Source organism: Aplidium turbinatum, chromosome 4 (assembly GCF_918807975.1).
Source record: "Aplidium turbinatum chromosome 4, kaAplTurb1.1, whole genome shotgun sequence".
NCBI lineage: Eukaryota > Metazoa > Chordata > Ascidiacea > Aplousobranchia > Polyclinidae > Aplidium > Aplidium turbinatum.
In genome coordinates, this window is record NC_137475.1 from 45,023,605 (window position 1) to 45,047,134 (window position 23,530).

The following is a 23,530-nucleotide window of genomic DNA, read 5'->3' on the forward strand; positions in this document are numbered from 1 at the left end:
TATCTATATATTTTTTGTTTGTTGTGGATTAAGTTCAAAAGCTACAACTCTGACGAGACTAAAATTATTCCGATGAAACCTAATGTAGCCTAGTTTGATTAATTGTGGGAATCTTTATCCTCAGACTGGGACAGTTTCTTTGAGTGATTAATCCTGGCAGTTTTACATACTTGTAGAAGCTATGAATCACTGACGCAGGCCCGGTCACAGAGATTGACAGAGTGAAGTTTCCGATTGTTGAAGTTCTGTTGTCGGGAATTATTCCATCCATTAGGTGCCGCTGAATGGAAGGCAGCTTTTGAATGCATTGCTTAACCGCACAACTTAAAAGACTCGAACCAGCGCCGCTTGATCTTGAAGTTTCTTCGTTTATTAAAGTCAAGCACTTAACTAACTGAGCTATCGGGGCGGGCCCTTGATGATGAGGTGACTTATTCTTGATGCGATCTTCCCAGTAATAAAGGAGTTGGTAAGTTTGGAAGAGCTCCTGGTTGGTTTGGTTTTGAATCTATCCTCGGACTGACAAAGCCTTGATATGTTATTCCTGGTAGTTTCGCATACTTGCAGACTGTAGAGGCTCTTGACGCAGGCCCGATTACCAAGATTGACAGAGTGAAGTTTTCCGATTGTTGAAGTGTTGTTGCTGGGAAATTATTCCATCCATTAAAACTCAAGTCATGTGCTGAATTAAATTGTTTGATACAAAATTTGCCCAAATGTGGCAAATTGAAACAAGTAGGTTTGTTGGTGCGAGCACTTGGTTTGGATTTACAACACTTCCAAATAGATGATGAGGCTTTGTGAGGTCGGCAGGTACACAATTGACTCACTGCCTCGCCAGCCACAATCCTCCTTTGTTACGTTGAATAAACGTTGTTGAATGGACGTTGCGAGGGCATGACGTTGCGAGCTGAATGATCGCATGGATGCATTCAATTCATCTTTTTTTTTTTTTTTTTTTATTACACAACAATAACAACACAGATAACAAACACAAAGATATTGTACTCATCAGCAAGATGCATGCAAGTTCTAGCTCACAAACTATCTATGTCATGTGGTTCCATTTCAATTGGTGTTTTTTCAAATTCTTAGACTTTACGGCGATCACTTGCTCTGATTGCTGAGTTTCTTTTACCGTTTGAATAAACTGGGAAATTGTCCGGTTAGCTTCGGCATATTTGCATCGATAAACAACATAACGTGCTCATAAAAGTAAACAATTCAACAAATTAGAATTCACAGTTCCATACAGAATCAACTGGTCATTAGCCATAACAGGGTATCTCAGTTTTGCAGATATCCAAGAAAAGACATCTTCCCAATAATTCTTTACAACATGACATTCACAAAACAAATGAAAGGTATTCTCTGTAGCAATTTTACAAAATGTACAGAGGTTGCTCTTCTTCAGACCAAACGCAAACAACGCGTCATTGGTCACGATTGCTCTGAGGTTCAACTTTATTTGGAATGCTCGTAGTTTGCTCTCTAGCGTGCTGTAGTGTACAGATTTGTAAATGTTTTCCCACCGCGTTAGGTTCCAATTCATTCCAGCAATGTGCTGCCATCTGTTTTGTTGCTTTGTAGGAATTAATTTGACTTTGTCAAGGTAAAAGTGATATGCAGTTTTTGTTGATTCGCATATTGTGTTTAGGTTGGATGTGAGTGTGGTAATGTTGGTGGTGTAGTTTGGGCGATTTAAATTGCTGTTTTCTCCATCCCAGGAAGGAGGTAATGATGAGATGAGTTCGATAAATTTAATAAATGTTTCGTTGCTGGGCGTCAAGTTGTAAGCTGAGCATATGTCATCATATGACTGGTACTGTCCGTTATGGTCTAGCAATTGGCCAAAAAAAAGAATTTGCGCCTCAGCTAATTCTTTATTATACAGAGATTTCCCATTGAGTTTTATTGAGTTATTTAACCATAAGGGCTGATGCAAAGTCTCGGCGTGTGATGCGTTGTGGTGACAGTATATATAATATTTGCAGAGACTTCATGCAAGCAGAGGTTGACTGGAAAGGTATAATATTTTTGATTTTTTTGTTTATTGAAGTAAAGGTGCTGGTTGCTAGACACATGAGCATGGTTGGGGATACCAAAGCTTGTTCAACAATTTTCCAAGGAGCAGAATAATCTTCATCGAGCAGTTTGCTTATTCATCGAGATTGGAACGCATAGATGTAAGACTGTATGTCTGGCATTCCTATGCCTCCTTCATGTATATCACAGCAAAGAGTCATGCGACTTACTCGTTCCCAAGACGAGCCCCACAGAAATTGGAAAAGTTTTCTGTTGATGTTAGACAAAAGTTTTTTAGGCATCGAAACAGGAAGAGCGTTAAGTTTATACATCAACGTGGACGTCAACAAACTTTTAATGATTGTTTTATTCCCCAATAATGTTAAGCCTCGCGAAGACCATAGAGATATCATTCTAGCGGCACGGGTTCGACACTTAGTGGTGACAACAAACAATACTACAATTAAAAACTATAAGAATGTTTTGATGATTGCGCGGTGCGTGCGCCCACCAGCGGTACAAACTGTATTCCAAAAATACCAAATTTTTCTATGCGTTTTGCACTGTCAGGCCGCGGATTGTGCCATTCTCTATTTCTACATATTGGAGCGAAACAATTTGACGACAGTGTGCAGGCGATTGGGCCGCACCCAGGCGTTTCTTGGCAACAGCATCTGGTTAAGTTGGGGCCAGTATCGAAGATAAAGCTTTAAAGTTTTGTGAAGACAGGTTATCTGCACTAAGTATTGGTAGGCACTTTAACATGCAGATATCCAATCCAGTTCAGCACGAACCAATCAGAAGCTACGCTGTTCATGACGTCATCAAGGTTGCGTTTAGAAGGAACAAAGGAAAAACGCAAAGTCTAGCTAAATTAAGTCATCGCTTTGCCATCGGTTGGCTTGGCGCAGAGGGTTAGGGCTGTGGTAGACTAGTCGTTTCATCGACGTGGGTTCGATTCCCACCACTGCTATAACTCTTTTTTCTTCTGTAATTGGCGAACAAAGTTCAAAGTAATACTCAAGTCTCTGGCTGAATGCTGGAATGGTCACAATTGGACAGACAACGTAACATCTGATTGGTTCGTTCCATCTGATTGATTTATCTGCATGTTAAAGTGCCTACCCTTAGTATTCTGTGTGTTAAACGTGACGAACTGAGGCAAATAAATTGTGATGAGAGTTTAGATGATTTTGCTACGAGTTCATCTAACCAAGTAGTTTTGAGCATAAGTAGTTCATTTCTTGTGTTAAATGTTTTAACACCAGACTAGTAAGTGAGAAAGTATATGATAGGATCTATGCGTTATGTGAACACTGTTGTAGTAGTTAAGTAGCTTACACCCACTCGTAGGTTATTGTTATAGTTATTATAGATAACCTAATTATCTTGTTACGAATACGACGACGACGACGACGACGAATGAGCATTATTCATACAGGCTAAAACCTATAAAATGTGTAAGTTCAATATTTTTTTAAGAACATAACATTGACAACAAAGCAACTTCCAATTATTTTGTTTGATTAACGCTTCCTATTTAACAGCAATATTTTACAAGATTAGATAAATAGATGTTTATTGGCTGCTGCGAAAAAAGATGTATAATAAATCAAAACACAATGTACATAGTAAAACTGTTGAAATGATTACAATTAAAAAAAAGAAAATGATGAAAGCATCACAACAGCGGGAGGCTGCGAAGTGACCATTCAAGATCTTCAAGTCAAGCAGCCATCCCTTAATTCATCAATGATAACTTAATTATAATTGGCTAATTGAGAAAAAGAAATAATAATAAATAAATGACAGTGAAGCTTTCCAAGGTCATAAGAAATCAAAACTTCAGGAAGGCCAACGTAGCCTGGGTTACAATTGCAAGTCTGATTAGTAATTAGCATTTGCCTAATATGTGTCAATAATTTTCTTTTAATACATTCTTTTAAAAAGTTTACAACGTAATAACAAACTTGGTTACTTTCAAATGGTTAATTTCAACACTTGCGGCTTGCGTGCATATTTTCCCATGACTAATTCACTGTGGTATCGGGGGTTGTTTGAAATAGGCTACTCGTCTAAATGGCTGTTAGGATAGAGGCTAGGGGCCTCAAAAGGGAAAGCGTGGGGCCTTTCTTTCTCTAAAACCGGCTCTGGTTGGCAATTATTTTTTGCTGTTTTGAACTTTCCATCGATTTAAAAAAAATGCACTTTAAATCCACTGGAAATTGTGATTATAGATTATTGTCATCACCACAGTGTGAGGCCAGGCTATTCTTTAATGAGGCGAAAACACGATGAGGAGTGTTTAGTTGCTACAAGCTTCCATAATGATCAAATAACATTCTGTGACGTTGGAAAGATGCAACAATTTCTAACGAGCACAGTTGAAAGTTTCAGGCGCAAGAGAAACATTTGAATAAATGCTGCAGACAAGACTTTGTCTCAAACCGTCACAAACTACCGAAGGTTAAAGCAGCAATGCAATTTCAATCACGTTGCTTGGGGAAAGAATTCGAAGTTTAATCGGTTTTTGGTTCAGCAATATTGAACTATTTCTCGGCAACTGACTGTTGTAAAAGTTGACAGCGATAGACACGTGTTTCGCTCATGAAGCTAGGCTCATCTGTATCGCACCGGTGACTCATGCCACAGACTCTCTAACTCTGCTTTTGATTTGCTATAAGGATATCAACATTGTCTAAAGTAAAGAAAGCTACTTAACTTAAAGTTATCAAAACTTTCAATGTTGTTTGATTAAGATTTTTAATCTTTAAATTAATTCTTTAAGTAATCTTTTCTATTACAACAGATAAAATGAGCAATTTTTTTTCTCCAAATTTCCAACTAAACAAATGTTTTTCCATTGAATATTTTGGAATTCTGAATTGTCCCGCCTATCCGTACAACCCTCCCTGAGCTTTTAAGACTCTGGAAGTCAAAAGCACTTTCTATTTAGATTTCGGGGCGGCTTGCATCGGTTATCCAACAGATACTGCCACCTAGCGACGTGTTGTTTGTAATTTTAGGAAACGGATTTAATTTCTTGGTTCGATACAAAATCGTTTAATTTCTTGAAGGAACTTAAAAAAAATGAGCCAGAAAATCAATTCATTTTACATCGATTTAACATCCACAGACGTTGAATGAATTTAAAACCAGATTGATTTGTTGTCTGGGAAGTCGCAGTTACGTTTGCGCGATACATCGTCGTTTCGATGTTGGAAATCGTTGATTTGATTATAAAACTAATTTCTTTCGTTTGCTTTCAGTTTAAAAAGCGACGTTTGATTAGTTTTGGCAGCGAATACTAGTTTCATAATCAAACAAAGAAGACTCATCTTTGCGACTTAATAGCCTGGCTTATGAATTATTGATCGAGATGGCGACCTGGCTCCGTGCTCATCTCTGTGTTTCCGATTTCCAATTATGACGTCATGGAAATTGTATAACAATTGACTTTGTAATTTGTTTTTGTTTTATCCAAATTGAAAATGTAGCAGAGATATCTGTAAGAGAGCAAAGTATTGGAGCGATGTATAGCGACAACACGAGACTAGAAAATCACATAATCTTCCTATGGATTAATATGATTATTGAAAAGTTTGCTTTTTTGCACTGGATGGAGATATTTTTGGTTTGAAGAGGCAATGCAACATCGTTTACAGTGTGAGTCAAGAAGGTGACGGCATACTCAGCAGCGCTTTTTGTATGAAGCAGTCACTTCTCTGCTCCATTATCATGAAACGTCAGACATTGCTATTGCTAGGCTGATGACGTTTTTCTGTGTAAAGTAAAAATGTTTTTCATTGGGAGAAGCCCTGTCAGTGACAAGCCATCGAAGACTTCTATTTAATCAAATGACTTGATGCGCTCTTCTCATGCAAATTAAGCAGAACTATCATGATGCATGAGGTGATAATCTGCGTTTGTTCGGACGTTAATTAGACACGACTGACTTCTTCAGGAGGTTAGATCAGGCAATAACTATCTGTCTAGGCTGCCTAGCATGGCAAAACACAGAACCATGTTGCTGTAAATCAACTAAAAATGCAAAATAAAATCAAATTTCCAAACAAAAGTATCGCGGGCAAATTTTGAAAGTAGAAAAAGGAAAATTTAAATCTGATCAATCAATGTTTGCACATTCAACGATGCACCCACCCCATGCAGTCCGAACTCGTCTTTATAGAAATCCACATGATAGTTACCAGGTATCCATTAAAAACATTGTACAGGTCGTTATTTCATGCCATCACTGTTCACAAGACTCCCTTAAACAGTTATTGTAAAGATTTGGTGTCAACCTACTCTGGTAACTATTAATCACCGACAAACAGTCACTGTACAGTTAATCACTCAGAAGTTTCGTTGCTTCTATCCACTTAGCGTCTAGCTCATAGCTTTCATTCACATGTATATCTTCTTTTACTTGTCAGCCTCGGGGAAAGATGTCCACCTTTTTACCGGTTTATCGACCTTGGATTATGGGTGCTTACAGGACTACAGTAAAATGCTGGTGATAAAGAGCGAGTTTTGGTTTTATCATACAAGACACATGCAGTGAACTTTCAGAGGATAAAGATCAATAAGCCTCCAAGTAAGTACCGTAGTTGCAAAATTGAATAAATGAAAACGTTGTTGTTCATTTGGTGTAGCTCTATGCCTGCAGTGAGTCTTTAGTAACTCTAATTTTTTTCGACTTTTTTGTTACCGCTACAATGCTGGTTTGGTTTGGTTTTGAATCTACCTCGGACTCACAAAGCCTTGATGCAGTAGATTATACCTGGTAGTTTCGCATATTTGTAGAGGCTTTTGAACCATGACTTGTTAGTTGTTACCGAGATTGACAGAGTGAAGTTTCCGATTGTTGAAGTTTTGTCGCCGGGGAATTGATCCATCCACTATAGGTGCCACTGAGTGGAGAGCAGTCCTGAAATGCGCTGTTCAAGCGCACACCTCGAGAGCCGAACCAGCACCGCTTGATTGGCTTGAAGCTTCTTCTTTCACAAAGTCACGCACTAACCAACTGAGCTATCGGGGCAGACTATGTAGTTGCATACAGCGAATTCCATAACCAGAATTATTCTCACTGTTTTGAGCAAGGAAAAACGTTATCGATGCCATACAATTGCGGACATGCGTGTTCTCAAGGACGTGGGTTCGACACCGCTCCAGAGCACGCAGCTATGTCTCGGCAAAGACACTTAATGATATGCCAAAATAAGGAAAGCAGTTGATTTGAAGGCTATATGTCCCTTCGCTGCTTCCTGTTGTATGTTGTATCGCCTCTATGATCTCAATGCACTGTATGTTGTCGCAATAGGTGCAAAATAAAATATCTTTATTATTACTAATACTTACTCCAGCATTGAGCTGATTTAAATGTGAGTTACATGTGATCGAACAATGCCCGCTCGAAGACCACGATGTCAGCCTCTTGTGGCTCAGTTTGTTTAGAGACCGATTTCGTGAACAAAGAATGGCAAAACCAAGCAACGGTAGTTTACTTCCCTGGACGAGCGCTTAAACAACGCACTTTGAGAACAGCTCAGACCGAAGATAAAGTTTTTCACAGTCAATCAATCAGTCCATCTCACAACTACAATCCTATGAAGTGTGAGAGTCATGTTCCTAATTGGTTAATGGAGTCGATTGTTTAATGATCTATCCTGTTAATTAGTTGTGAAAAATGTTTGTCGAATCTGGTAAGACGATATCTGAGCAGCGAATCTAATCTTTCTTGATTGATTCAACGTAAGCAGACACAAAATTAATCTACGATTTGTTTATTGTATCAAATTTCCACAATTAGGTTTTATCCACTAGCAAATGGCGTGAAACGTTGAGATTATTAAGCGTTTTCCCACCGATTCCGATCTTTGGTTCGGAATGGGACGAAAGCATCTCACTTCGCCAATCACACAAAGCATTGTCAACGTCATAAACCCCGCACGCGCCATCGAGATGAAAAGAAAAAGGCAGCGAGTTATGTTTGTCGCTTGCAGCAGCAAGTCGTCAGTGGACTTGATGAGTTGAAATCTCTAACTTTCTCAACTGTTTTCACACAAGAAGTTGTTCCGAAACGTCAACGGCTTTTCTATGTTGTAAACTGTAAAGAAAAGTTCAAAATCGATTGCACGCGAGGTGAAATGGTCATTGCTTCAATATTATACAGGACTTGCTGAACAAAGTGTGTTTGCAAAACACTTTTGGATACAAAGCGGTTGGAAGAACAAAGAACTTAGTTTGGAAAAGTGCATGAAAACAATTATATTTTTCAAAGTAAAATTGGAATTTTAAGCGGAAGGAATTTATACAAAAGTCAATAAAATAATTGTTGCAGCATGCAACAGTTGCCATCATCGGCAACATTTCGTGTGTTTTGCCTGATATTAGCCTTCGCTTTCCCGCAAGCGTTTCTAAAATGTACTGGGGTAGCAGGAGGCTTCACTACCCATCCTGCTCCAACTGTTCGTTCAAGCTCAGAACCTGAAGAAATATTTTGGGAAGACATCGACCAAGATCCAGAATCCACTAAAGATCCTTGCAAAGCTCGTGAGTCTGCATGGCTACAATTGTTTCAAAATTAAATGCTTTGTGATATTCGCTTTTACTATGATTATGTAACTATCTGTTATCACTGCTATCTTAACCAGCAAGGCATTTTAAAAACACTTTGTTAAGTTATTCAAAGCTTGACCTCGGTAAAGTGGAGGAAATGTTTTTCTGTTTGGGTTGATTTTTATAAAATGTTGATATTTGACCCAGTTTCAATGTTTTTATCATTGCTTTTTTAATTTTTTTAGAATGAAGTTTCATTTGAAATGATTTTTGATTTTTAATTTATTGAATGCCGATGTCATCGGTAAAACAGCAATCGCTGCTTGCACGTCATTGATGACGTCATTGACGAGACGCTTGCACAGGGTCAGCAGCATGGGGTAGTGTCGCTGCTTTGTGGTTGTATTGTGACGTCACAGCGCATGCCGTGTTGCTTGCAATGGCCGTGCCAATTTGTCTGGGTTTGCAAATTTGACGTCACATGACTGTGGAGCAATCTATCGGCCCCATACGCCGCAGGGTGGTCGGTAAATTGTCGGCAGTAACTTTACACAGCCCCTATTGTGACGTCACTAATTAATGGAAGTGTTGCCTCCTGTCAACGCGACCAAACGGGTCCGATTTCAGGATGTTCGTTTTGAGACTAGTTGTCTTTTATTGTCAGACAACTTGTAGAACACTTGCTTCTTTATAACGTCAACCAGGATGTTGTTTGCATGTCGTCCCAAGCCAGGCTTCCCAGGCTGCACAAATAATGAGCTAACCAGCGTTGTCTCGCCAGCTTGACTATGAATCCCTACTGCGCGGATGGACGCTGGTTTGAACCCAGGAGGAGGCAGTGATCAGGGCCGGATTTAGCTGATGGGGGCCCGGGGCACTGTTAGATCGGGGAGCCCCCGTGCAAAAAAATTTTTAGCGCCTACGGCGCGAAAAACCACCTCTACGTCTTCAGTAGCATGAATCCAGCACAGCATTTTGCACAAACTTCAAAGGCTGAAAGAAAAAAAATAACACAAAATCACATTTTTTTCACGTAGGGAGCCCTTTAAACGTCGGGGGGCCCGGGGCACCTGCACCCTCTGCCCCCCCTAAATCCGGGCCTGGCAGTGATACCTATTGTAACTTTGTTAACTCATTCTGAGAGTCGTTGTTCCTCAAAATGACCTGTTACCGGCTTCTTTGGTTCCGCGTAATGTTTCACCGCGCAACTCTGTTATCCAAGCACATTGGCACTTTCATCGTAGATCTGGTGATTGTGTCGGCCGTCAATGGAATTTATCGAACACTGAACAGCACGCTTTTAAATCAATCTTTGTTTGCAGTTTAAAAACATGTAAAAAAATTCCTCTGATAAATTAAAAACTATTGGGTTTTATATTTTTTTTTTGCTCAGAAAATATTGCTTCTTCTACTGGCTTTATTCCCACTTCAAGTGGGGTAGCCGGAGCAGATTGCAGTCCTCCACATCACTCTGTCAACAGCATTTTCTTCCTTTGCTCCTACTATTTCCATATTATCTTCTGTCACACATTCTGTCCATTTAGCCATTTAAGGCCCAACATATTTAAGGCGTGTCTACATTACAGCGGTGGGATGGCGCAACGGATAAGGCTTGGCTTTCCAATTATGTAAACCTAGTTCGACTCCCAGCTTAAACTGGTTGTTGATACACACGGTTCATCTCTATCCAGGTGTAATAAATTGGGTGGACATAGTTGTTGAAGAGATGACAGCCGAGAGAAAGGAACTAACCTCCCCACTCTCATTAGTGCTGAAGTCTCACTATGATGAGAATCTTATCTTCTCATTCTTCTTTTGAGTAGCTGAGTTGGAACCATATTATTATAATAAATAAATTTAAAAATAAATCTAAATTTGCGAATGCTCTCAGTTTAATCCGAGAAATAAATCTCAATTTCCCCAAAGACTAATTTACTACTTGCACTGTCACAGCTTCACTCGTGAAATATAAAAATGTCTTTTTTACCTCAAACAAATGTGATTGTGACGTTACGATGCTGCAGGTTGTTGTTGTGACGTGTTTGTTTGTCATTGGCTGCATGTTTGTCTTGAGTGGTCAGTTGAAAAAGTTGGAAAATCTCGCCTTTCATGTCTCCCATCGTCCCTCTTTGATCCAACAACACTCTTTCAAGTTTTACTTGACAAATTGACTTTTTGTATTATATGGTTGGTCAGATTAGCGACTCACGTGGGATAGCAGCTGGAAGTTACTTGTTGGTCGCAACCGCCGTCCATCCAAATTTGCAATGGGGGGAAAAGAATAAAAGACAAATTCCCAATTCCACACGTCAAACCTGTCAATGACCTGATAGCTTGGAATCTTCACTAATTGAACTCTACACAATTAATAAATTGGTTGATGATATAAAGTGTTGCAGACATTAAAGTCATACATATGCCAGACATACATTGTATTGCAATATCGATACCCCCAATAAATACGACTGACTGTGAAAATTAACTTAGCACATGACAACTGGTGGCATTGTTTTCTTAGACTGTTCATCAACATGTTTGGCGTTGCTCACTGTTTGTGTTACAAATATACTTTTTAAATCTTCTAAACAAAAGCTTAATATGTAAACAATTTCTTGAGATGACAAATCGTCGTTATGTGCATAATTAGACTTTTAAGTTTTGTGCTTCTGCTATAAGTAATCAACCAAAATTACAAAATGATCATTTTTTAATTTGCTGCCTCACAGGCTTCACCTATGCATGCCGCAGCAACATGACGTCTGGTCAGCAAATCAGTTCTTTCTTGCAATGATTTAACGTTTGATGATGTTAAATAGATGTAACAAGTTACTGATTTCCATGTCTGGGAAGTCCTAATTAACGTTTAGTTGAACAATTGGACTGCTTTGTCCATGTCAGTAGAAAATAGAAGGAAACTTATGTTGTAGAAACACCAAGCGGTACGATGGCAGTGCATTTTGAGCTCAAATTATTTTAATGTAGATTGGCATGGAAAAGTTTTACTAGTTTTTAATTCCATCATCAGAGCAATGGCAGAGAGTTTTCTTTATTGCGTAACAAACATGTAAACTTTTCCTGAGTGTTTGTGGGTTTTTATTTTTGTTTATGGTTAAATTAAAAAATCAAAACAAAAGCTTTAATAACAATTTAGGATATACAGGATTTTGAGAAGTATTGAGTATAAACAAACACAAAATAATCAACAGCTGTTCGCTAGAGTTGATGCGTTTCTGATTGAAATGAGATTAACTTAATAAGATTTGTAAACAAAAGATTTAAATTTTCTTGTTGTCTTCTTGTGGTATTGTAACAAGGAATGAGGTATGACAGCCTCAACTATTCTATATACTGCAAAATATCGTCGATTAAAACAAAAAATATTTTTCTATAATTTTTTCTTAAATAATATTTTCAACATAATAAACAGTTTTATTTTGCCTAATCTTTTCCGTCCGACGTTGCTTTACAAAATTGTAATGAAGGAAACGTTATAACGTTGGTAATTCTTGTGTACAATTTTAATGTCTGTGATGGAATTTTAATCAATGGTAATTGGCATTGTCATGTCGAGAACAATAAGTGAACCCAGGTACAGACATGCTGAGTATAAAACTGTTTATATCATGAGGTTGTAGAAATTGATAACGTCACGAGCCTTCTTCATAATCCATTCATTCGGTTCCGACTCCCGATCACTTTATGATTCATTCTATTTTACTGAACATTATGATTGAAAGTATTATTATATCATCATCGTCATGTACAGCGCCTAGGAGCACAGTTTGCACTCTGGATGTGGCGCTATATAAATGCTGTTATCCTTTTCCATAACTTCCAATTCCTCGCTACCTCCGTCAAGTCAGTTATGTTGATCCTGATATAATCCATCACTGTGCCGAACCATCTTGCTTTCTGACGACCCCCTCCTCTTCCTTTACTGATCAATAATTCTTTCTCATTATGGAGTATAAAAGTTTCTACCGGGCGATTCTAGTTGCTAGGGAAGGGATATGTGCTGTTTAATGACAGTGACACATCCATGGAAAAGCATTAAATCCCTCATCATCCTGGGATTTTCCAATATTCCGTTACCCCAGTTCTCTTTTGGCACTAAGCGAAAGTCGCTTTTGTGCAACAATTGCCGCAATAGAACAAGAGCAACGGACTTAAAGATCTTCAATCACTCATCGCATTTCGTCTCGTGACAGCCCCTAACGCTGGAACGGCACTTTCAGGATAGAGCTGGGGTTTAGCTTTGTGACGTCACGATGATATATTTTTGTTTAGGTTCAAAGTCAATTGTGTGGGCAGTTATGTCGCGCTGTCTCGCGATCACCGGCTGTAATTAGGCTTCGTCACTCCGGACAAAGTCTAATTGCTTGATTCCATGGACAATTCATTGTTTAAAGAAATTATCATAATGTCCGTTGTTCTTTCCACCGCGAAACCGCAAATTGTGCGAAAATATTTCTGGGTTGTGAATGACAATGAACCGCGCTCTCGCTTCCTGTTGTGACGTAACAGATCAAACACAATTTATTGAATTTCTTCAAGGGAAAGACAAACTATCAAATTCTTGAGTGAGTTGAAGCAATCAAAGATATTAGATTTTAGTTTAAAATTGTGAACTCGTCAGAAATGACGAATTGATGATAAATTCTTTCTTGTTGTCATTATCACACTCAGACAGGTGAACAAACCTGGGCAGGCTGAGTACTTGCCAAATTAAAGCAATTTTCTCTGGAAACTTATTTGCTGGTTGTTTATTTAAATTAAACTTATTATTTTTACTTTAAACGTTGAATCAACGTAATCCATGAATAATTTTATTTCTATGAGGTCTTGATTTTTATCAAAATTTAATTCTATCACCAGCAAAATTTTGAAAAATATTGTTCAACAATTTATTATTGTGAAGAAAGGCGTTAATTTATTATTATTGACCTTTGACCTTCTCCAACGACCCTCACCTGCCTCTAAAGTAAATTCATTGTTGGTTTGACAGCAGCCATTTCCAACGTATTACAATTGGCTCATGCGACAAACGCAGTACTCGAAATAAGTTTCTTAAATCAGCAGATTAGTCTAATCGGTTGATAATTAATCACCTGTTGGTACATCCAACCCTTAGCCTGTGCAAGTGTGCATTCTCCGCAGACTTGGCAGCACACGGTGACGTCATAATATCGGTACTGAGCGGCATTCTTCAAAGATTCACGCAACAATCGTTTGTAAATATTCGCTTGTTATATTTATAAGCACCATGGCTCTCGTTGTTTGAACGATAGTATTCGCGGGAAACTTAATTCGTCATCGCGTTTAATTAGCTGCTGATTTATTACGTCTTGACACATCTAAATTTTCGCGTTTGAGACGTCGCGGTCTTTTGTGTTAGAACCGCACTTCAACGGCTTAACATTTAGTTTATGTCTGAAAAACATAAATTAAAAACATCTTCAATTGTTAGAGTCGATATAATAGACAGCCATGATGAATTATTGTTATCAGGACAATGTTCCTTTTGTGTTGCCATCTGTGACGGTCACAATTTAAATTGTGCTTGTCGTCTCACAATGGTTGCCAGTGGTAACCGATTAGATTGCTGACTGCAATTAATCTATTTGAATGTTTCTTGTGTATAAAGTTTGTAACTGACTTTCCTGGTTGGAAGAGTTATTGGTAGGCGCGTGCGATCAGTTCATACTGGTTGCTTGATTGGAATTTTCAATATTTTTAAAAATGTTTCACCACAGTTTGAAGGTAAAATGTGATAGAAATTGGGATAAATATAAAATTCTTAGCATAATAACAACCGTAAATGTACAAAGTGAAACTGAATTAACTCAAGATGTGTTCCCGTTATCGCTATAAAGATTAACTACGTGAATAAGAACGACACGCCAAAGGTCGTCGGTTCAATGCCTGTTGGAAGCGTTCTTTTGTGTCTTTGGCAGAACACTTAAAGGCATGCCTGAAGGTGGACACGAAGATTGGCTTCCTCGCCTTCCCGTCCACTTAATCTAAATCTTAAATGATAGACTCTTAGTCAGATTATGATAAAAGTATAAAGACATCTAATAAATATTTTAACACTAGCGCAAAGTGTTTCTGTTGAGTTGCATCAGTATTCGAGATTAAACGAGCTTTAAACTGCTAAATAATTAAAACTGGTTTTGAACAAGTCAATAATAATTTGAATGATTTACACCATTGTGCGGTGAGGATACAAATGTTTCATTTAGTTGTAGCTTTCACCTAACCAGCAAATGTTCCTACTTTGAATCAATGCGGAAAATGACTGATTTGTTGTCTGAGTGAACCGGTTATCTGCTTTTAACTCTAAAATAAACAATTGCTGCTGAACGAAAAAGACGCGATTCGTACAGTTGTGTCAACAGCGATGTGACAACATAATCATTGCGTCAGAGAATCAATGCGTGGAAGATATCGAATGAAGCCACAAAATTCTTCAATCTGTGTCTTCCTTTAAATTTGCTTTTCCTCTAAATTTAACTTATCCTTTAAATTTTCTTATAACGTCCAACGATTTTAAATAAAGAGCAAAAATGCTGAACCTTGAAGTCAGGCTCGCAATGTTGGCAAGACGTTATTATGACGTGATAATAACATTTTGTCGCCATTAGCAAGGAGGTCACTCCAAGATGCTTGAGCTGATAGCTGCAACTCATCGCAGGATCAATCTGGCAATGCAGCATTCCTTAATGGGTTGTGAATGTGGAATGCATTAAGCATGAGAACGATCCTTTTCCAGATTTAGATTGTGGAAATGTCAAATCATTGTCAATCTCAGAATAAATTTACGATTATCCCGTGGATGATGACAGCTAAGTGAGGTTTCAGTGTGACGAAATAACTCCCCAATATAGTGACATTGTTGCATAATAATAGCCCAAAAATCAGTTTATATTACACCTTTTTTGTGGTTTACTAAAAATTCGAAGCAACACTAGAGATCTATAGCCCTTTTTTACCATGAACAAGGTTATTATTGAAAGGTGTTTGTGGCAGCGTCCATTTCCTATTGTTACTCTGCAAAACCGTTGCTTCTTACGTCACAATCAGGGCTGTTTGTTTGTATGTAAACATCGAGATGCAATGTTTTCCGCTGTTTGCGTCCTAGGATCATGGCCTGGGTTGTATGCTAAAAATGTAACTTTCAATGTACGAGAGTGGCCCACTTTACTGATAAATGCGCAGCTACAGCTAAAGCTACAACTGAGAACGAAAAATCCGCAGCAGACGCACTGTGCAGTGCTAATAAATGTAAATTGACTTGTTGGAGGCTTTGAGTGGGAAAGTGACTCATTACAGAATGTACTTGACTTTAAGTTTTGTACTTTTCTGGTTTTCAGTGAAAGTTTTTTTTAACCATTGCGTTATTATCTCAGTAAGGCTCGTTTCAGGCCCTCTGTGGTTGTCATCACCCAGCAAGGTCGCGCTGTTCAAACAATGGGGGGGGGGTCAAAATTGAAAGCTAAAGATAACAATCATTGCCTTGCAACTAATCCCACATGGTGACAGTTATGAGCTAATACGACAATTGTGACGTTCAATAACTCGCCAGTTTGAACAGATTTGTTCCATAACAATTCCCATTGTTTGTAACTGGCGGGGTACCACACTGAGGACAACGGAGCGTTCATTGTTTCCGCTCCATCTTTAGCAAAAATACTGATAAAATAACATTGTGACGTCACAATTTCATCGCAATAGACTTCGACGTGATTGTGACATTTTGACAGTCGCGTTTTGAAACTTGGTGCACTTGTCACAAAAGAAGCTGCTTTTTCAAAAACATTATTATAATATTAAGGCATAAAAATGCAATTGCGCTCCATTAACGTTTCTGCTGGAGCTAGGTGGATGTAGCAATAACTAACCCGAATAGCTGCCTACTTCTTCATTCTTGTGACAATCCACTGCCGTATTGACTGAGAGATTTTTTTTATTATTTGATAAAACTCTTAAAGGCACATATCTAAGCTGATTGTCTGAGTACCATTTGATATGTCTTCAACAGAGGCAGCCATGATGGTATCTTTTAACCTACTGGAATACTATTGTTTCTATTCTAGCTTCTTCAAACTTGAACTGATCCTCATTTTCAGGAATGTTCCTTGGAGATATCGCATTAGATGAAGAGGATGTTGAAAATCTTTTTGGAGAAACCGCTCAAGATTTTGTCGACAGTGTCGGACATGCTCCAGTCAACAATATTCCTCATCAACCAAGATCAGAGTCGCAATCGAATGAGAAGTTCAGAAGGAGGAAAGGTCGTCATCGAAAGATGCAGACGCTGTCCTCCACAGATCTACCTCCCCCATTTTTACGTAACAACTTTCACGAGAGCGGAAGAAACGATGACGGTCGTCATGGCAATGCATCGTTACAGGTCAGAACTTGTTGCTATGTAGTTGACGTCAACCAAAGAATACTTGAGAATTTGTGGAACATCTGTGACCATTCTTGGTTTATTACATGGCCAATAACTTTCATCAAGATGACTAACAGTTAAACTTGCATGAACTGCCATATCTAAAGTTATAATGTCACAATATATGATGTTAATAATGTTATTGTTAAGTTATAATACAATGATTTATTTGTTTGTCATTATTTGATTATTGCCCAACAATGGAAGCAACGGGTGTCGTCGAAGCAATCCCATCCGATAAAGCGGTGTTCGTTTCCTCTTGAAAACCACACAACTGTGCGACAAGACACTTAATCACATGCTTGAAAGGAAGACATGAAGATTGTTCTCACTATTGCTATTGCCCTGTTTGTTCTTTACAGGATTGCCAGTTCTCTCTTAAAATCCATGTCTCGCTACTCTGGAACATTGTAGACCACACAAAACTTCGATACTTGCATGACACTTTTGAGGAGGCAGCCAACTTTCATTTTTACCTTTGTGCTCTTTACCAACGAATTGCATTTTTATTAAGGTTGATGTAACTTTACCCAGTCCTTCCAACCAATCACAACAAAGATATGCAACAACACCTTCAAGTCTTAGCCAATCACAGCGAAGAGACGGTCATGACGTATATTCTTTTCAAACTGGAATCCCAGATCTGCGTCAGATTGCTCGAGAGATTGACAACGAAGCAAATCGCAGAAGACGAGCGAAACACTTCACTAATAATGACGTTACAAGGCAAGGTCGTTCTCGGAAACGAAGAAAGGGAAAAAGAAAAAGAAAAGGAAAAGGAAAGAAGAGGAAAGGTAATTGTTACGCCACGGACATTTAAATAAAACTACCTTTATGACGTAACAACGTCCATCAACATTGATGAAGATTTGTATTCAACGTGCATGCACAAGTCCAAATAATCTGGTTGCAGTTTGGGATTTCACTGATTGAATCGTTTTAAGTACAACTTTATTACAAGTGAACTACAACACTTTTACTCAGAATGAAGCTGAGATTGCTTTGTGGTTACCAAGATACAAATAAATTTAGTTTACAAGTAGTAATAACAATAATAAGAAATAAAGGTGTTAGCAACAATAATGGTGGTTTGGTGTTTGAATTTTTATCCTCGGACTGACAAAGCCTCTGATAGGTTGTTCCTCTCAGTTTTGCATACTTGTCGACTTGTAGAGGCTTTGAACGAAGACCTTGGATTACAAAATTTTAAAGTTGTATGTTGCGCAAACAACTGTGCTCTTTTCTCCATTACCGCTCGTTGTATAAAGCATGGCAATGTTGCTTGACCTTTCATAACATTTGTTTAATTCACAAAATATCTTGTGCTGTTGGCTCTTATCTTGTTGTCCCAAACAGCTTTGGATGATGCAACGCTGTTTTTGACACCGAGATGTTAGATTTCGCTTACAAATTGGTTGCAGCATATAGGCTACTTTCTGCGTGTCGCAAACACACAAGAACTGTCCGAAACAATCTTCTGGTAGTACAGCATTTACTATATGTTTACTTCTATTTCTGCAGTTCATTTTTGGTTTTTAAAATAAGATTTAAATTCAGTGGAAATTCTTCACTAAATGAAAAATGTTCAGTATTTTCAACATCCAATTTGAGTTTGAACCCCATTAGTTGGAGCTTTTGATTTTCTCCATGCAACGATTACCTGAACCTTTTTCTTCCATATTATTCTGTCCATCAAATCTTCCTCTTTTATTTCGATCCTGCTCCAGTTCTTAAAACTATATCATCTTCTCCAGGAAGAAAGCGCCGAGGAAGAAAAATAGGGTTACGGTACCGGACCAGGATGCAAAGAGTAGAGGATGTCCACAAGAGGATCAGGAGAGCAGCCACAGGAAGACCGGAGAGGATTTGGCCTCATGGTGTCATCCCATACTACATCAGCTCAAACTTTACAGGTGAGGGAGGATATTTACTTTAACATGGTTGATACGAAAGTTTGGGTCCTATACCAATACGAGAATCGCCCCCCAAACAAGACATTGAAAAACAATAGGACTCAAAGAGCATGCGTGTTTTTTGTTCCCGGTCTCTTTAGAAACATTTCGGGTCCCTAACACTTTCCCGGGCTCTGGTTCAAAATCCCTTTTTGAACTTTCGGTCAATTCAACTGTAGTTTATCACATTAGCTCAAATAATTCTGTAATTCAGTTTTGTCAAACAATGGAAAAGTCAAGTAGTTAAAATGAGTAAAGCAAACTAACATTGCATTAAAATGCAAAAATGAAATGCTTGAAAACATCTTCGGCTTCCGTAAAGCTCTTGGCAAGAAATTCAAAGATAGATAAAACTTACTGTTTGTTATATTAGAAAAGCAAACGGTATTTCGGAAACTGAACGACGCAACTCGACTCTATAGCAAAGAATATATCACGCTGCGTTAAGATAAGCAAAAATCCAAGTAGCAAATTGTTGAATACCTGAGACCGTATTTACCAGCAAATAAGATCTTGTCAGAAATAAAAATCATAAGATTAGTCTTTCTATTCAATTGACTATCTCATTATGAAGAGTCATATTGGTTTACTTAAATGAATTTGTAACGTTTCAGTTGGTTGATTCAACGTAGTGAAGTGGTTGAAAGTTAATTGCTCTCAGGCATATTTGCTGAGACTTGTGGGGCATGAGAATGGAGTCTAGTAGATTGTATCTCAATTCGTCATATTGCTATTATCGTCGCTCCGACACGCTTGTTTAGCAGACGACAGTATCTTCCCGCATTGTTTATCAGCCAAATATTATAATGATTGTGCATGGATGACTGCCTACCTTTGGGAAGCTGTTTGTTTTTGGCTAGCTGTACTTTTTTAAACGTACTCATTCAAATGAGTTTGTATGGATTGTTTGTTGACATACTAAAACCTTGTACAGTTTGTTTCTGTTAACGTGGCGGTGTTTTTCGTTGTAGTCGGCTCGCTACAACGTTTGACACACTTGCTTCGATAACAACAATTTAAACCGTTTTTAACAATTTATTGATCTGTTTATGAGTGAAATATCCAAACTTTAAGTTAAAGGTTTGCAGTAAACCTTACGAAATAGAAAAAAAGAAGTTTTATGTGAGTCATGCTGAGAAGTTCCATCGCAGTTGCAAAGCCAGAAAGATTTTGGAGTCTTTAGGGCTGGATCCGACCTTGAGAACCTTGCCTCATTGACCTCATTGGGTGTTTTTCACTGTGGCTGTATCACGCACATGGCACAATCCAACTTTTGAATTATTTTAGCATAATCCCACTTGTGCTTAAAACAATTATTGGAAGTCGCTATTGTTCTGACACAAACGAACATCATAACAACAATCGGAAAAATATTTCCCCAGTGAAGACTCCAAGAGCTGAACAAAGTGTCCTTTTGTCTGCTGGATCTTGATTCATAAAGTTCAACGAAAACTTAAATCTTTATATCCAGGAAGCAATTGTGACTTAACAAGTCGCCACTTTGGCACTAGATGTCACCTCCTTTGTGCTTGTACGAGGTGACAGGTTTGCTCGAAGACAATTGAAGTTTCCTTGATATTTTTAGAAATGGACATTTACTTGTTTGGACAAAACTGTTTTAAGTTCAGACATTATCACATTGCGTTGCTTGTTGGAACTGTTTAGTCATCGATGTACGGAAATAGAACATTATTAAACGAAAATAGTCAATGATGAGTCATAGAATTTCAAATATTTCACGATTGCCTAAGCTACACCGCATGCATAAAAAATCAACTTTTAATGGAGGAAAGAATTTGTTCCAGGAATACGCTCAGTTAAATGGAGACCGTTGACCACCGCTAAAACCTAAATCATAACGAGACCATAAACTTGATTAAGAATGTGGGAAAAAGGTTGAGGTATTGTAATCAGCTTGGCATGATGAGTTTGCACTTACCCTTTTATTTATGACTTTCTGCTCACTTTTCTCTAAAACCTTTAAGGTAATGAGTTATGACACTTTGTAAACAGTGGTCGTGGGACTAGTAGCATGTACCTGAGGATGGGGTTGACGTAGCAAAATCCTGTCATTGACTGGATTTTAAATGTAAATATGATATATTTGGTTTAGATTTTAAAAGGTTTTCCTCCCTCAGTCAGTTGAAATACTTTCACAAGATTATGTCGAGAACAACCACTGTTTACATGTTATTTGTGTTTGTTGTGGGACAAGCACAACCTTGAGTTCTGTGGAGTTACGCGTAGAAATGGCTGAGATAATCCTCATGTAAAACATCTTCGAAGAAACCAGTCAATTTGTTGCAAATATAAACAGAAAATGTGATTGCGCTTTAATGTCAGGCAAAGTAAAAAAATATATGTTCTCACTTTTAATCTTAATGTTGTTTTTGCGTTTCGAGGTTGAGATCATCGTTGAAATGTATTTCGTTTGTTGCTTTTGGCTTAATTTATTTCTACAACCAGAGTTGCCAATTGGACATTGATTTCTCATCAGATGACGATCAATCAACGTTGTGTAGTGATAAAGCTTAAAAAGGAAGTTGTTGGAACTAATGAAAGAAAATGTTATGATCTCGTATTGAATTTGTAAGTAATTCAAAGACTTGGATATCAGCACCCTAACTTCCGGTAATGAAACGCCACTGCCCGATATTTTGGATGTTCATCAAATTACTGACTGTATTGACATCAGCTGCAGTAATCTAATGAATCAGAAAACAAATGCATAACAAATGAAGATTTTGAACGATTTACTGACGTTTTGTACGTGGTGGTGCACATCTTCAGAGTGAACATACAGTACACATGGTGAATTCAAATTTTAATTGTAAATTTTTTTGCGTTCTTCTGGTGACTACAGATTGAGCTGCCACAAGATGTTGAATAAAGCTGGTTATTCTTTTCAACAACATGTGGTGGTCTAACGGTTAGAAGCCGTTAGGTTAGGTTAGACTCTAGTCTGTTGCCATCAGAAGAAGGAATGTTGTGCACAATGAAACGATGAAAGTCATAATGCATACCACCACAAACGAAGTAGTTCCACTGAACTTGTTCATGTTCCTCGTGTTTGACTCCGACCTACTACGTCCGTCCTACCAAGGTTGTACTTTATTCTTGACCAGCAGCGTTGGCAAGGGGTCCAGACGGTAGTAGACCCAGGTCCGGCAAGATTTTAAGGGTCCCAAGTTTTTCCAAGGGGCCCGGGAGCTTGAAGAAACCACCGTGTATTGTTTGGATATAGCGAGTTTTTTCTGTGAAGTTTCTTGATATGGGGCCAAAGAATCTCATTGGTACCGGGCCCAGATTATTCTCTCAACGGCCTTGTCCGTCCCTGCATCTCTTTAGTCACCGCTCATTCTGTTGCAAACGTGTTGCATTTTGTGTATGTTGCAGTAGCCCATTCAATCGCATGTTTTGACAAGTACAAGATATATAATGTTAACTGCCACACCTTAAAGAAGTCACAGTTATGCCTTCGCAGTTGTATAACATTAGTTGAAGATTTAACTTGATTTATGCTGATTGACAGTTTTTAATTTAAGATTGCTTTCACTGGAACAATAGGTTAAAAATAGCTTTTATTAATATAATGGTCTTGAAGAGAGTACTATAGTGTAGCAAATCGATTCTTATCATACGAATGTAAGAGAATACATTACTGTGCAAATATCAGCAGTCAGCACGTCAAAAAAGATGAACCAGAAATGGCTAACTCTCTTTGAACATGTAAAAAATAGCATGTTTTTATTTATTTTAATGTTGCCCAACAAGTATTGTTACTTCACAAATGACCCACTATGCCCCACCCCATACTCATCGTGCCCCACCCCACATAAGTGCTCTGGTTGCACAAAAGTGTTTGTTTATTTGATTGCGAGGCAACAAAGGCTTGTAGCGAAACAGTCGCGCGGCTCAGTGTTTATTTGTTCAAGGAGGGAGTGGCGAGCAATTTACAGAACACGAAACCTCGAGAACACCTTCGCTTCTTTTCGATTGTCTTTCTTTCAGCAATTTTTCCTTAAATTTTGGTATGGATGCACAGTGGCTTGTAGAGGCCGTATTCACAGCTTGTAAATCTATCTTTTTCACATTTATTCAACGTTTGCAGACGTTAAATCATAATCTAGGTAAAAAGGGATTGATTTGTGGCTGGGTTGTTAATTAAAGATTTTTTTGTAGTTCCCTGACAAACCAAGCTGTGTGGTAAAATCCCTTTTGTTAAGTGCATTCCCATTTAGATCTATACAGTGATTTTTGGTTCATCGTTCTACTCTGGACATGAGACTTTGTTTCACAAAAGCAAACACCCTCTCGGGTGGCGGATTCCTTCAAAGCGAAAGCGATGTTATTGTGACGTCATCGTTGTGACCATCTAGGTCGGGCAAACAATTTGTAAACAAATGACAAACTTTGTCTGCAGGTAGATAGACGTCTGGGACTTGACAGGTTGCTTCAAACGAAATTGGTCATGGCATAATCGCTCGGGAAACTTCGGAAGTTTTCGGTTTCACAAATAACGAACTTCTACGTTTGT

General features: G+C 38.3%; 1 protein-coding gene across 2 annotated transcripts in view; it reads left to right on the forward strand.

The window, feature by feature from the left end:
- The first annotated feature begins 8,070 nt into the window (after positions 1–8,070).
- The window catches only part of LOC145768196 (bone morphogenetic protein 1-like), a 31,097-nt gene continuing 15,637 nt past the window's right edge, over positions 8,071–23,530 (forward strand). For both annotated transcript variants that reach the window (XM_082579674.1, XM_082579676.1), the window contains exons 1-4: positions 8,071–8,580; positions 16,716–16,999; positions 17,556–17,835; positions 18,796–18,954. In XM_082579674.1, the coding sequence (XP_082435800.1) occupies positions 8,370–8,580; positions 16,716–16,999; positions 17,556–17,835; positions 18,796–18,954 (934 nt within the window). In that variant the 5' untranslated portion in view covers positions 8,071–8,369. The remainder of the gene's footprint in view (positions 8,581–16,715; positions 17,000–17,555; positions 17,836–18,795; positions 18,955–23,530) is intronic.